Source organism: Vitis vinifera, chromosome 19 (assembly GCF_030704535.1).
Source record: "Vitis vinifera cultivar Pinot Noir 40024 chromosome 19, ASM3070453v1".
Classification (NCBI taxonomy): domain Eukaryota; kingdom Viridiplantae; phylum Streptophyta; class Magnoliopsida; order Vitales; family Vitaceae; genus Vitis; species Vitis vinifera.
The window spans coordinates 22,752,865-22,769,216 of record NC_081823.1 but is presented as its reverse complement, the minus strand read 5'-3'; the positions used below and the strand labels follow the sequence as shown (position 1 = coordinate 22,769,216).

Genomic DNA, 16,352 nt, shown 5'->3' with positions numbered 1-16,352 from the left:
ATGTTTAACAATAATTAAAGCGTTTCTAACTTTTCTAACACTTGAAAACAATTTTTTTTAATAACAATTTTCAAGTGTTGAAAAGATTAGAAATGCTTTCTAAAATCACCATCAAACATATTCTTAGCTTGGCAAGAGGTAGCCCACTGGTTGATCATTCTTTGTTAACTAACATCTCTATAATTCAAGACTCAGTGAAGAACTGGTAGTGGTTTGATAGACTACAGCAAAGCTCAGTCCACTGAATGATCTTCAAGGAATTTTTCAAACAAAAGACGGAAGCTGGAGACTCAAAACACCCAGATGCAGCCAAAGAAAATCTTGTATTGGCTTCCTTCAACATTTTGTCTATTGGTAGTGGCTTTCATTCAACACCTCTTGAAAGATACAGAGAATACATTCAGTGGTGGAACTAGGTTGCAAACAGTTTCAAAGTTCCAAAGCTAGGTTCAATCCTATAAAATGTATGGTGTATTAACAAAGCTAGGTTCAATCCTCTTGAAAGATATAGAAAAATACATTCAGTGGTGGAACTAGGTTGCAAACAGTTTCGATGTTCCAAAGCTAGGTTCAATCCTATAAAATGTATGGTGTATGCACAAATAGTTACTATAACTTGCCTGTTGTCTCCTTTTACTCTTCTAACTTGCATTTGGTTGAATCCTGGGAATGTCGAACAGAGGCAACACGAACCATGTCAGCAAGGTCTTTATCCAGCTTTTCAATTTCACCAGTGAGGCGGAGACGGCTATAAGAAGGGCCTAAGCGATTTACTGCAGTCTCAGCCAACTTCCACAGGGAGAGCCTAGCAGCTATCTGGAGTACTTCAAGAGACAAGTTTCCAGAAGAATCCAGGCAAGAGTTGATCACTCTTGAGCAGTGTTCCTGAATATTGTCCAATAACCAATAGTCTGCAAGCCAACAAAGCTCCAAGTACGGTTGCAGCTCCTGTAGCTTTTTCCTTTCATCCATGTTATCCCATAAACAGCCAGTGACGAGTGTTGGCAGTTTATCAGAATACAACCAGTCCACTAGTTTAACCAATGCCTCCCAACTAACAGGGACCTTTATGAAGGGGGAACGGCTGCAAGGATAAAAAATGTTGCATTGGTTGAGATATAGAAGGACCACCAAAATAAGCGCAAAGAGCACAAAGAGGTAACTTAGGATATATATTCTACAGTAATACAGTACGAACATGCATATCAAGCAGAGAACAAACTGCTGGGCAATCTATTAAAAGAAGAATATGTCTATAGTTCCAGGATATGTCTTAATTACTAAATCAGCACAGGGGTATCAGATATATCTTAATTACCAAATCACTGCAGGGTAATTGATATGCAATGTGTTGCACTCTGGTTTTCTGGAAGATGACATTTTTTTTAAACATTTTTTATGATTAAAAATAAAATAAAATAAAATAAAGCAAACAAAAAAACTTTGTTTAAAAATTTGGACACTTTAGGTGTCTAGCTGATATGTATTTAGGCATTTCAGAAGAGCACTTAATCTGATGGGGGTAAGTTAGAAGACTTCCATGATAGTTCCTTGGACAGAGCTCCTCCAAAGTGGTGCCCATATGCATAGCATCTACAGTAGTAGTAGACTATAAATAATGAATTCAAAGTCCCAAATACAGGTGAAATACCAACTTTATAGCTTTTACACAATAGATCAAGAGATTGTGCCCTTTTGTTTTATACATATACAAACTCTACTTTTTGTAGGGACTCTATCAAGGGAGACTAAGGTGGTGTTTGTTTTTTTACTTAATTCTAAATAGAACTTTAATGCTTAATAGCATTAAATATTAGATTGTTTGTTTTTGTAGTATTTTATTTCTATTAAGTATTAAAAAGTAAAGAAAAACCAATATGTTATTTTTTTTATTTAGAAAAAGGTAAATATTTTGATTTTTTCTATTCAGTAAAAATTTTATAATAAGTCATGAAAAAGTAGAAAAACAAACAACCTAAATTCTGAAAACAAATTGTTTACATTAAAAAGCCAAAAAAACAAACACCCTCTAAAAGATGCATCAAAAGGAAATATGAAGTACCCTCTTATACCAAAGTGTATGTGTGTAAGTACCTCTCCTGCATCCCTGACCGGAACATGGCCCGGAAATAATCACAACTTGACCACAATATGACTTTGTGGACATGCATATGAGGCACTAAAACAGGGCAGAATTTGCATGTCCACTGCATCACTTCAGTTGCTTCAGCTTCCAAGGCAACATCCCTGAAATAAAAATATAAATAAAAACAATTTAGAATCCTTGACCCCAAAAATATAGAAGGTACTTATAAAGATGGTCTTCAAAGGCCCTTGAGGCCCAGCTCTAATGCAAGGATTGGGTGGGCATGTAGGAGGTACCAAGTTCAATCCTAGAAAAAAAAAAAAAAGGAAAAAAAGTGCATGTTACCTATCAGGGAAGAAAAAAAAGGATGATCTTCAAAAATGTTTTACCTACAAACTCCTTCCCTCACTTATCAGCAACTCCTATCCATCAAAACATCTAACATAATCAAGACATTCCTGGACATGCCAAGGATTGCACATGATGGATGAACCAGGACACCAGAAAGTCTTCTATCCCATCTCTAATCTTGGATGAACCAGAACATCTTCTACCACTACTATTGGATGAATCAGAACACAAGAGTCTTCCAACTCTAGTCACAGAGTGCAAATCTCCAGAACAAGAGATTCCTAAGAAGTTATTGATATTAAATTTCCATTGACTGGCCAGGCTGAGAGATGTACTGTCAGTCCAGTAGATGGTCATTTAATTGAACAATGAGAAGGCATAAAGTTTTAAATGTCTCTAAAGTGTTGCTCATGAAAACTCCATTAAATTCAAAATCTAGGGGTCAAGAAGAAAAGAAAAAGATCATGCTAATTTGATGCAATTTTAAGATGTCTTTTAAGATAATAATCAAATAGAAACATACGAAAAAGTATGCCCATCAGAATTGAGTGCAAGAGCAAGATCCAATCCAGGAAAAGCCATGCCCCACTTTGGACGATTTCTATGAAGCATTTGTAGTAGAGGTTGCAGTTTGCAATGTTTAGCAAAACTTTTCAATGACTTCAAAAGGTCTTCTCCTGCTTGTAAATATCCCAAGTAAACAAATTCCAATAGCTTCACTAATGGCAGGTGATGTACATGAGAAGATAAATGAACTTCTTTCTTGAACTTTTTCGTCAACTCTGTATATTGTCTAACTGGAGAACCATCAGAACTTCCCTTATCAAGAGGCAGCTCCACAGTCTGCAGCAATGATGGACATTGGACCATAAGAACAACACCATGAATGCTCAAAGATTCTCCATTTTTAAGAATGAGTTGCATATCTGCATTTTCCTTTTCACCAAATGCGTTCCCAATCCTTTTTCCAAGTCTACTTGGAAAACCATACACTCCAAAATAACTAAGAAGGTATGCAGCATACCATCTTAGCCCAGGAATAGAAGTATCACTGCAGATCTCTTGGAGTTTATTAATGAATTGAGCTTCAGTATATTCCATCTGACCACAAAATAAATCAGGGTGATTTCTCATGGGACCAGAATTGTGGATCAATTCAGCTAGTCCCCACAGACCAAAAAGCACAAGAATGCCTCCGCCATCCCAATCTTCTGCACATGTCTGGCAACATGTCCAGCTACTGAACATATTTTGTGAATTAGAGGCAAAACTTAGCCTTCCCAAATGGAAATCATTTTTTAAGCACTGCTTTATAAAGGCCAGCAGCATTTTTATCCCTTCACTCTGTAAAACATACTTTCGATACTGTGGCAAACCCGAATAACACGTCAATCCCACTATGCTAAAGAAAGTGCGTTCATCTGGTCTTCCAAACTCATCCCTGGATGAGACATAGCATAGGTAATCCATCAAGGATTTTAGATAACGCTTTCCTTCTGGCTTTAGAGCCTCAGACAATTTGGATCGGGCCTGTGATGCAATGTATTTGCAGGGAGAATAAATCATCATCAGAACTGCTCTAGATGCTGAACGGCCACTGATATTGTTGGCAGCATCTTGATAAATCTGACTACTTTGATGAACCGAGTCCACAAAGGTCAAGCTATTAAAGAACATACGCAGAATTATAAAATAAATCAGCAACCAGAAGATAAAGGTAAATATTATATGTTAAAATGACCAGAAAAAAACATAGATCAGGTCCCTGAGGAAGAAAGAATAGAACAAAATAAAAAAGAAAAGAAAAGCAAAATTAAGAATACCGTAGTATCGATGGATAGGGACACTACCATGCACAACCAATAAGGATGCCGATGAAAACGTCACTGCCATTCATCTCAGGATTGAAATCTTCCCCACAGTGGGTTACAAGCCCACCAATAATATCCCAGATGAATGCAGGACCCTCATCTGTTATGGCTCTCAGTTCTTTCAATGACAAGGAATGTTGAGGCGGTTGAGCTTTATGAGATTTGCTTAGAAGAAGGGTAGATAGAACTCTGTCAATTCCTAGCTTCCAAAAATAAATGTGATGCTCCCCTGCCCAACGAGTAATCAGAGCCAAATGACCTGCCTCCACTAACAAAGAAATCTGGTCTTTAGCAATCTGTCTATCTGACAAGCTGCATCCCCTCAGTCCACAAATTATGGCTTGGACAATGGGCTCACAACACAATCTCATCATTTTTGAACACCTTTGTCCACTCATCTGTGCAATTGTTGGTAGAGAATAACTTATACATGAAAGAAAATTTCATTACCTAAATAGGATATTGTAAAGCATGATTATTACCGCCAACAACCGAGCGAGTTTAAATGCCTCTATCCGAACAGAAGGAGGTTGTGTGCTGTCCATGCACTGCACCACCATTTTTAGAAGGTTTTCTCCATTTTCTAGAAGCCTCTCAGCCCCATTACCACATAAAGCTGGCATACAATCAAAAAAATTTTATCCACAAATTAATAATGTAAGCTAATAAGGTTTGAGCATGGTAACGTAAGAACACTACCACTAAAAATTAATACCTAAAGCAGAATACAATTGCAAAACTGCAACTTTAACAGAAGAATCAGGATTTACACGTATAACCTCCAAAACCCTCAACAACTCAGCATCATTCCATACACGATAGCGAGAGGGCGGCCACTGCCACAATATCCTCCTTAGAAGAGAAGCCATCCGTTGGAAATATTTAATTGATTCCATTCCTCTGGAAAATTTTTGTATATTATTGATAACATGAATAACTGCATTTGTTTCTTTCAATATCTCCCAAATAACTCCATCCTTCTTTAAACTCAGATATGGTAGGATATGATTCAAACCATTTGCACACCGGGAAGCAACTTTTACTTGATGAGATGATAATAAAGATGAAAAAGGCTGAATAAGATGTAACACATGAGATTGCAGCATTGAACTGGGCAAGTCCCGGACTAACTTCAATGCAACCTTTGCTGCAATGATTAATACAGCTTCACTGTTGCATTGAAGAATTCCTTCCAATGCCTTAATCATATCAGCAACCGAATCCTGGAAATGGAAAAAACAACTATGAATTTAACGACCTAGAAAAAATAGCCAGAAGGCATTAGAATTAGGAATCATCTATACCAATAAATTTCACCTAATCCCATCCCAATACATCATCAACAGGTCTTACCTGTTAATACCTAATACAAATGCAATTCACAAAACCTCAGCCAGTAAGTATCAAGTATAACATGACAATAAGGATTATCAATCCAAGTTGGGTGATATGTGATGTGCCAATTTAAGTAGAGAAATAAGTGCCTTATTTTGACCACTTTTCACACTCTAACCTTTCAAAGTCACAAATAAAAGGAGCTTCCTCTAATTTCCATATTGTTTAAATATTAAATTTTGACCAACCTCTGAAGAAACCATTGATTAACCCAGAGAAGAAAGTGTCACAAAAGTACCTGCTATGGGAAATAAAGAAGTTCCACATATAAAGTGTTCATATTGCCCATATTTAAAGTCAACGATGGTCATAAATAATTCAAAATAATTTAGCATTTACCAACAACCAAGAATCAACCAACTCTTTGTTCAATTCCTAATAAAATGTTCCACGCTAGCTGTGCCTCTCCTCCCCTACCCCCCCTCTTTTCTCTCTGTCACTCTCACTCTCTCAGAGACACAATCTTCTATCATTCATTAAATCTCTCTTCAATTTAATTGCAACCTTCCTCAATAGTTCCAAACATAAACTTCAAAAGCAAATAAAATTTGACATATTCTTTCAGTATACACTAGGTGTACATCAAATTAACTAACTTTTTTTTGCATGATTCTTCTCTTTAATGCCAAAAATGAAAGTTCATCACATGCCATTTCATTGTAACGCTTAACATCACATATCCATCTTATTGCAATCTTTTACCCATGTGCATTGCCAGCTCTAAGCCCACTATTTTATCAACAAAAGAAAAATTACAAATCTATTTTAGAGTTTTATTTTTTTATTTATTTATTTATTTATTTATTTATAATAAGTAATGGGAAATAGTATTAATAAAGAGCCAACGGGCTCACCAAAGTACACAAGATGTATATAGGGGTCGCTAGAAGGTGTTAAGAAAAAAAGGAAAAAGGATAACAAAAAACAACTTCCTCCCTCAATGACTCAACCAATCAATGAAGTAATATAAGGACATTAGCCCTTCAGCTATATACAACTTGGTCTAAAATAACTAGTTACAAAGAACCAAGGTTTTCAGCCTTTGGTTAGAGAGTTCCTTGTTTTCAAAAGATCATCTATTTCTTTCCATTCAAATTGTCCAAAAAAAGTACAAAGGGGTTGTTCCCCAACTTTTTTTTCATTTCTTTCCTACAAAGGAACCACATCATCCTAACAAAGTCTCTTACTAAGGAAGGTAACACCCAAGAAATACCAAAAAAGGAGAACAAAAGTTGCCACAAAACCCTCACCTTGCCACATGTAGCAAGATATGGTCAATTAACTCCTCTTGAATATGAAAAAGGAAACATCTGTCAGCTAATGTTCATCTTCTCCTCTCAAGTTGATCTAGCGTCAAAGTTTTTCCCCAAGACTCCTGCCAAGCAAAAAAAACTAGCCTTAGGTGGAACCAATACATTCCAAACAACCCTTATTGGAAAAGGCACTAATCTCTTAAGCTCTAGAATAAGGGGACATAAAGGAGAAACTTTCGCTCTTTGTCACCAACCAAATCACCTTATCCTCTCCTTCCTATTCATCACCTTATCTTGAAATCTAAAAAAGTAACTGAAAAAATTGCACCTTTGAGAAAACCTAATCTTTTCTCATATATTTTATGCTTACAAATGAGCCCTTTTTATAGACTAGTTACAAAGGGTAAAAAATGAAAAAAAAACCTAAAACCTAGAAAATAGGAAACAAACTTTGTATAGATAGACATATAACATCCTAATCAACTTTTCATTCTCGTCCCATAAAATTTGGACCTAAAAAATAGGAATGAGATTCATCAATGATAGGATTCCCCACACTCCCCCTCAAGTTGGCATGAAGATATCATTCATTCCCAGATTGCAAGTTAATGACTCGAATGAATCTCTTTGAAGTCCCTTTGTAAGAACATCTATCAATTGCTTCTTTGTAGAAATAAAAGGCGTACAAATCACTCCATTTTTTATGTTTTCTACAATGAAATGTTTGTCCACTGCGACATGCTTGGTTTTGTCATGATATATAGGGTTATGAACAATGTTGATTGCTGCCTTATTGTCACAATATAATTTCATAGAAGTTTCAATTGATATCCTCAATTCTTTAAGAAGTCTTCTTAGCCATAAGAGTTCACAAATGTCAAGTGCTAATGCTCTAAACTTTGCTTCAACACTACTTTTAGAAACAATTGATTGCTTCTTGCTTCTCCACGTGACCAAATTACCTCCAACAAAGGTATAATATCTCAACCTCTTGTAACTCATAGATCCAGCCTAATTAGCATCAGTAAAGGCCTCAACACTCACATGATCTCCCTTTTTGAATAATAATCCCTTTCCTGGTGTCTTCTTTAATATCTAAGAATCTTGTACACTGCTTGAAGATGTTCTTCACGAGGGGAATGCATAAATTGGCTAACCACACTCACTACAAATGCCAAGTCGAGTTAAGTATGAGTGAGGTAGATCAACTTTCTTACCAGCCTTTGATATCTTCCTATATCTACTGTAGCTCTTTGTGACAACCCCAACCCATGATTAACATTAATTAGAGTATCAGTAGGTTCGCAACCAAGCATCCCTATTTCTTTTAAGAGATCTAAGGTGTACTTCCTTTGAGAGAGAAAGATCCCATTCTTTGATCTAGCTATCTTCATGCCCAAGAAGTATCTTAGCTAACCAAGATCCTTTATTTCAAAAACTTTGGCTAAGATCTACTTTAGTCTCTCCATCTCTATAACACCATTACTAGTCACAATAATATCAACATAAACAATGAGAATGGAAATACCTCCATTGTTTGAATGTTTTGTAAAACATTGTGTGGTTTGCTTGACTTTAAGTGTAACCATGGTCACAAACTGACTTTGTGAACCTCTCGAACCAAGCGTGTGGAGATTGCTTTAGACCATAAAGGACTTTCTCAGCTTGCACATCTTATTAAAGCCATACACATCCTCAAAGCCAAGGAGTAGGCTCATGTAAACTGTGAAACCAATGTTTCGTTAATTTTGGTTTTAATAATAACAAAATAAAATTTGGAACTAATGATTATATTTCAACTGTGATTAGGCAAGATGATTTCCGAGGTGACAATTACAAAAACAAAACTAATCCAAAGGGAAATCAAGGAAAAAAAGAAGAAGAAGACCTAAAAAAAAAGTGTTTTTAAAGATCTAAGTTTCATGAGATCTCTTTGCAAGGTTGATGGTACACTAGGTTCTTCATGCATTACTTTTTTACTTATGCACCAAAATCATCCAAGAGTTAAATTGCTTTAAAATCTTTTAAAATCGGACGATTTCATGTTTTCAATTAAAACCTTGTATCAAAAGCATTCTAAACTTGTTTAAAAGGTTTTAAGTTTAAAAAAATGATTGTTGAGCCAAAAACGGTCCAACCGATCATGGGTATTAGTGAACCGGTCAACCAGTTGCTCTTTCCCGATCAAGGACCAATCAAGGGGTGCAAAACCTTCTCTCTTCCAAAACACTTGTTGTTGAGGTCCAACAGTCACTAACAATATTTGAATTCCAACAACTAGTCAAACCGGTCAAACCGAAGCTCGACCAGACAAACTCCTAATGGCTAGTTTGACCTCTCTTCTATATAAAAAGACTCCAAACTTCAGTGTTTTAAAGAGTTTAACCTTCCTAAATCTTTCTTAAATATATTTGAGCCTTTGGGGGAGTGTTTTTTAATACACCTTGTTCTAAAACTTGCATATCATTAGTACACCATTCAATCCTAGTTTATGTTGTATCATTTAAACCTAAATTTTGTACTAGGAATTTGTAAGAATATTTCCTATATTTGTAAATCTTTGGAAGGAAAAATTTAACTATGAGGTATCACTTAGGGATTCCCAGATGTGGGGTATCTCTTGAGAATTATAAAGAATGCTTGGAACCAAACGTCTAAAAGGGTTGATTGAAACCATAATCCAATTGTATTGCTTGAAGGCTTAGTTTGGAAGCCTTGAATTAGTGGAACCTCAAGCTTAGGATTGAAGCTAGAGGAGAGTGGATGTAGGCTGGGTTGCGCTGAACCACTATAAAATCTTATGTTTGCATTCGTTCTTCCCTATTCATTTATTTTTTATATGCAATTGTCTCTATATTATTCTTATTATATATTTGCATGTAATTATTTTTTGCATTCACATAATTTAAATTTGCAAAAAGAAACCATCACCCTATTCACTTGTCCTCTAGGGTGATTACCTTAGATTGAATTAACCAATTTTCTAACATAAACTTCTTCAAGTTCTCCATTGAGAAAGCCATTCTTTACATCCAGTTGGTGTAAAGGCCAGTCAAAATTAGCTACAAGAGATAGTAATGCCCGAATAGTGTTCATTTTCGCTACTAGAGTAAATGTCTCTTGATAATCAATATCATACATCTAAGTGAAGCCTTTTGCAACTAATCTGACTTTATATCTTTCAATTGAACCATTTGTCATGTATTTAATAGTAAATACCCACTTGCATCCCACTGGATTCTTTCCTTTTGGTAGGCTTACCAAGCTCAAAGTACCATTTTTTTTCAAGAGCCCTTATCTCCTCTATAACTACCTTTCTCCATTTTGGAACAAGTACAACAATCCTGGATATTTTTTGGGAATTTCTAAACCAGACAAGTGAGTTGTAGAACCCTTAAAGATTGGAGACAATCTATGATAAGACACATATTTAGACATAGCATGCATGGTACAAGATCTACTTCCTTTCCTAATGGCAGTAGGAACATCAAGGTTTAAAGGAGGAATGGGTGAGGAAATTGAGTTACCTTTGTTTGGATCTTCTATAAGTCCAAGCTCATAGCAATATTCAGGAGGTTGAACTTCCATTGCTTGAAGATTTCGCCATCTTGAATAAACACAGAGCTTTGATTATGGAGCAGTTATAGTGATCTCCTCTCCCAAAGTAGATTGATCAACAACTTGTTGTGGCATTAAAGGTTTTAGTCCAGGGGTCCCTAGTATCCTAGATGAGTCATGGATAATTTTAGTTGGATTAAGGTTAGATGGATTTTGACTAGGAGCTATATTGAGCTATGAAACAACAACTAGTAAGGGTAAAGACAATTCCCAAAACGGCTCTTCCAGGGTTGAGTTCCCCCTTGAAGAGGAGTTTTTGGGAAATAAGGTTGGTTCTCAAAGAAGGTAACATCCATAGTGACACAATTTTTCTAGATAGAGGATCATAACATTTTTAGCCCTTTTGAGTTGGAGAGTAGCCAATAAATACACACTTGACCACTTGAGCATCAAGTTTGCTTTGGTGATGTTTATAAATATGGAGAAAAATAGTGTATCCAAAAACCTTAGGAGGAAGAGAGGTGAATAATCTGATATATGGGTAGATGGTTGACAATCAATCAAGAAGTGTTTGAAAGTTGAATATTTGGGTAGGAATTCAATTAATCAAGTATGAAGCATTAACAATGGCTTATCCCGAAATATATTTTGGAACTTGAGTGGTAAATAATAGAGAATGTGCTACTTCTAACAAGTGTCTATTTTTATGTTCAACAATACCATTTTGTTAGGGCTTATCAACACATGAGAATTGGTGGACTATTCCATGTTCTAACAAGTAGGCACCAAGAATGGTATTGAAGTATTCTTTACCATTATTAGTTCCCAATACTTGTATGTTTGTTTGGAGTTGATTTTGGACCACATATGGAAGTGGTTAAAGGTTTTTTCTGCATCAGATTTTTCTTTCAAAAGGAACACCCAACATACTCCGATATGATCATCAATAAATGTTACAAACAACTTAGTGCTAGAAGAGTTAGCCACTTTAGAAGGGCCCCAACTGTCACTGTGTATAAGAGTAAATGGTTTGGACTCTTTATAAGGACATGACAGAAAATTAGAACAATGATTCTTAGCAAGTTGACAAATTTCACACTGAAATGAAGAGAAATTTTTATCCTTGAATAATGAAGGGATGAGTTTTTGCAAATAAGGAAAACTTGGATGGCCTAGTCTATAATGCTACAACACTATTTCACTATGGGCAAAAGAATTATCACTAGTTGTTGTCATTTGAGCTTGGCTATTCAATATTGTAGAATAAAAGGTAGAAAATTATTATTCTTCTTAATTAATTTTGTACATAGACTCGTACACATATATATACAAAAATCATAGGACCCAAATTAGGGACTTTCCTAACTCAATTACAACAAAATCCCTTTGATCATTGAGATTGCCTAATTCTCTCTTTAGAATCACAACTTTTCTTATTTCATTCTTCTACACTCGCCCTCAAGCTGGTAAATAGACGTTTTCCATTCCCAACTTAGATATGCTTGCTTGAAACTTTGTACTACTTAAACCTTTTGTGAGTATATCTACAAGTTGGTGGTTAGTAGATATATAAGGGGTACAGATCAATCCACTATCTAGTTTCGCTTTGATAAAATGTTTGTCAATTTCTATGTGTTTTGTTCAATCGTGTTGCACTAGATTATGTGCAATACTAATTGCAAATTTATTGTCACAGTAAAATCTCATTGGCCTATCCTATTTGATCTTCAAATCTTCCAAAATAATCTTCAACCATAGTAGTTCACAAACTCCTTGGGCCATTGCTCAGAATTCTACTTCTACACTGGACCTTACTACCAAACTATGTTTCTTGCTTCTCCATGTCACCAGATTCCCACCAAGAAAGGTGCAATACCTCATAGTTGATCTTCTATCAACTATATATCTAGCATAATCCGCATTTGTGTATGCTTCAAGTACTAGTCCTGAACTTTGTTTAAATAGGATGCCCTTTCTTGGAGACCCCTTAAGGTACTATAGTATTCGGTTAGCAGCTTGCAAATGGACCTCTTTTGGACTGTGCATGAATTGGCCAGTCACATTCATAGCATATGCTATATCCGGTCTTGTGTGAGAGAGATAAATGGGTCTTCCTACTAGACGTTAATACATCTCTCTATCTACCATAGTGTCTTCCTTGGCCTTTCCAAACTTATTAGGATTTATTGGTGTGTTTGTTGGTTTACACGCCAACTTCCTTGTTTCTCTAAGAAGGTCTATTACATATTTCTGCTGAGAAATAAAAATTCCTTGCTTAAAGTGTAAAACCTCAATTCCTAAGAAGTGTTTCAACCTTCCTAACTCTTTGATTTCAAATTCTTTGGTCTAGCATTGTCTCAAAGTCTATTTCTCTAGTTCATCATTTCCCGTCATGATGATATCGTCTACATATACCAAAAGAGTTGTAACTTCCCCTGAATCTAAATCCTTATCCTTAATGAACAATGTATGATTTCCCTGACTTTGTTTGTATCCCATGTTTTTCATTACATTTGCAAATCTTCCAAACCACACCCTTAGAGATTGTTTTAGCCCGTATAGAGCTTTTTTCAGTTTACACACCCTTTTAGTGGTTAGGTCACTGCCAAATCCAAGAGGAATTTCTATGAAAATTTCTTCTTCCACGTCTCCATGCATAAATGCATTTTTTACGTTGAACTATTGTGGATCCCAGTTGTAGTTAGTTGCCAATGATAACAAAATTCTTACAATGTTCATCTTTACAACATGGGCAAAGTCTCTAGATAATCCACACTATATGTCTACATGTATCCCTTGGCCACCAATCTCACTTTATATACCTCTCTAATGATCCATCTACTTTTTACTGAACAATATAAACTCATTTGCATCCCATTAGTCTTTTTCCTGTAGGCAAATCTACCAACTCCCAAGTTTTATTTTTCTCCAAGGCATCCATTTCTGCATTCATGGCTTGTTTCCAATTTTCATCAGATAAAGCCTTGGATAGAGTAGTAGGAATATGGATATTGTTCAACTTGAAAGAAAACTCTAATAGGACCAAGACAATTTTTTGATTGACACATGGGAAAGTGGATGCAAGGGATATTTAGTACATTCCCTCATTCCTTTCCTAATGGCAATAAGAAGTTCATACTCAGTTTGTAAAGGAGGAGGAGAAACCGTTACCTCATTTCTAGAAGCCGATTTAGATTCTTGGACTTGTATAAGTCTAGGGATTGCTGCTTTCTTCCTTGAGTATGCTTTGCCAATCATACGATTCTCAGCAGGCTTAGTGGGTGACAACTTAAGTTCAGTGACAAGATCAATAGGTGCCGACTCAAGTTCAGAGGCAAAGGGTGAAGTAGAGGGTACAGGTACTGGACTAGTGACTTTAGGAGGGTCAATGAGAAATTGATCAAAAAAATAGGAATCACACTCTTTGTCTTCCTTAAAGGAATTCCCCTTAAGATAAGGAGCGGGAAAATAAGACTCACTTTCATTTAAGGTAACATCCGTTGTGACAAAAAAAAAAAAAAAAAATGGATGGTGGATGGTAACACTTATATCCCTTTTGAGTTTGAGGAATATCCCACAAAAATACATTTAACTACTCTTAGGTCTAATTTTCCCCTGTTCGGACTGTGAACATGCACAAAGGATACACACTCAAATATCTTAGGAATGGGATGATTTGTGGTTCTCATATTAGGATAGAAGGATGAGAGTACTTCCATGGGACTTTGAAACCGAGGACTTTGGAAGGTAATCGGTTTATGAGATGTGTGGCACTGAAGACGACTTCCCACCAATAAGCTTTAGGCACATGATTTTGGAACAAAAAGCTCGAGTTGTATCAAGTAGGTGACCATTTTTCCTTTCAGCAACTCCATTTTGTTTTTTTTTGATAAGCAAACACATATATTATCAAAAGGCAAAAACGCCTCAAAGTATACAGGAAGTATACAAGGCGACGGGGCCTCACAAGCTTACCAAAAAAACAACAAAAAACCAACCAACCCTTAGCTGGAGGCTATCCACTCCAGGAAACCTATAAGGGAGCGAGACTCCGCACCACTATACAATTTTGCCCACCCCCACAAATTACAAACAAAAGAATGCTTAACTCTTTGAATAGCTAACTCCCCCCCCCCCCCCCCCCTAAATGCTAATCTATTCCTCTCCTTCCATACCGTCCAAAAAATAAATAACGGTATGGATCTCCAAATTTTCTCCCTCTTTTTTCCCACAAAGATACCCTTCCAGCTAACAATCACCTCCTTTACAGATTCTGGGAAGACCCATTGGGCTCCAACTAAGCCAAGGACAATCCCCCATAACACTTTAGCCACTGTACAATGTATAAGGAGATGGTTGACGTTTTCCTCATCCATGCCGCATAAGTAACAGCGATTAGGAAGCTGCCACCCTCTCTTTTGTAGCCTATCAAGCGTAAGAACCCTCCCCCAAGTAGCTTCCCACGCAAAGAACGCAAGCTTTGAAGGAACGTTCTCCACCCAAATGCCCTTTTTCGGAAAAAGCAGGGTACTATGGCTGATCAGCAGCTCATACGCTTCCTTAACTTCAAACTTCCCATTCTTCCCCCCCTTCCAAAGAGCCAAGTCCTCTTCCATGGTGATTCTTTGACTCCTTAGGATTTGTAGCAATTCAACAACCATATTCAGCTCCCAATCATTAAAGCCCCTCAAAAACCTTAAGTTCCAACTTCCTAGGTCAGAATTGTGGTCCCATAACTCCCCCACAGTGGCACTCCTTTGGGCAGCCATATTGAAGAGTTGAGGGAATCTACGAGCCAACTCCATCTCCCCACACCAAGGGTCCTTCCAAAACCTGATTTTGGTGCCTTTTCCGACTTTAAAATTCATTTTGTCCCAACACCAATCAGCTTCTTTCATGACCTCCTTCCAAACCCCAACCCCAAAAACCCCATTTGCCTTCTTAGTCCTCCACCCAAATTCCTCTTGCCCATATTTTGCCACAAGAACACGTTTCCACATTTCCTCCTTAGCATTAGCAAATCTCCACACCCATTTTCCAAGAAGGGCTTTGTTCAAAGGGATTAACTTCCTCAACCCCAATCCCCCCTTCTCCTTGCCCATACACACCCTCTCCCAATTGACAAGGTGGGCTTTTCTTTCCATACTTCCCCCTCCCCACAAAAAGTCTCTTTGCAACTTTTCTAGTCTTCTTGCCACTACCCTAGGCATACGGAACAGGGACATCTGATAAAGAGGCATGCTAGCCAGGTACTCTTTATGAGTGCAATTCTTCCGCCCTTTGATATGTATTGCCGCTTCCAAAGGGCCAACTTCCACCTCATCCTTTCCTCCACCCCATCCCACACGCTCCCAGCCTTATTGGGCGCACCCAGGGGCAATCCCAGATAAGTTGAAGGCAACTTACCTACCTTGCATCCCAACTCCACCGCCATCTCAAGAATCTCCTCCACCTCCCCTACGGGAATGATCTCACTTTTAGCCAAATTTATCCTCAGCCCTGAAGCGGCTTCAAACCAACATAAAATCCAGCTCAAAAAAGTCATATCATCTTTCTTAGCCTCACAGAAGACTATGGCATCATCCGCAAAAAGAAGGTGGGAAATGTTCACAGCTTGCCCCCTGCCCCTCTGAATCCTGCACCCGGAAATGCAGCCCCCTTCCACAGCCCTCCGAATAAAGGCGCTCAACACCTCCATCCCCATAATGAACAAGTATGGGGATAGGGGGTCGCCTTGCCGAAGTCCTCTAGAGCTGGAGAAAAAGCCAGCTGGTTCCCCATTAATTAACACTGAGAACTTTGCAGTGGAAATACAGCTCCATATCCACTCTCTCCACT

General features: G+C 37.2%; 1 protein-coding gene across 2 annotated transcripts in view; it reads right to left on the bottom strand.

Moving 5' to 3' along the window:
• Positions 1 to 304: 304 nt before the first annotated feature.
• Positions 305 to 16,352, bottom strand: part of LOC100264649 (BTB/POZ domain-containing protein At1g04390) — a 29,252-nt gene continuing 13,204 nt past the window's right edge. The window contains exons 2-8 of one of the 2 annotated variants that reach the window (XM_019217359.1): positions 8,485 to 8,679; positions 5,024 to 5,531; positions 4,791 to 4,924; positions 4,288 to 4,706; positions 2,961 to 4,100; positions 2,095 to 2,247; positions 305 to 1,084 (exon numbers count right to left, since the gene is read on the bottom strand). In XM_019217359.1, the coding sequence (XP_019072904.1) occupies positions 634 to 1,084; positions 2,095 to 2,247; positions 2,961 to 4,100; positions 4,288 to 4,706; positions 4,791 to 4,924; positions 5,024 to 5,531; positions 8,485 to 8,490 (2,811 nt within the window). In that variant the 5' untranslated portion in view covers positions 8,491 to 8,679 and the 3' untranslated portion in view covers positions 305 to 633. The remainder of the gene's footprint in view (positions 1,085 to 2,094; positions 2,248 to 2,960; positions 4,101 to 4,287; positions 4,707 to 4,790; positions 4,925 to 5,023; positions 5,532 to 8,484; positions 8,680 to 16,352) is intronic. The other variant, XM_010646697.3, reaches the window with a different exon arrangement.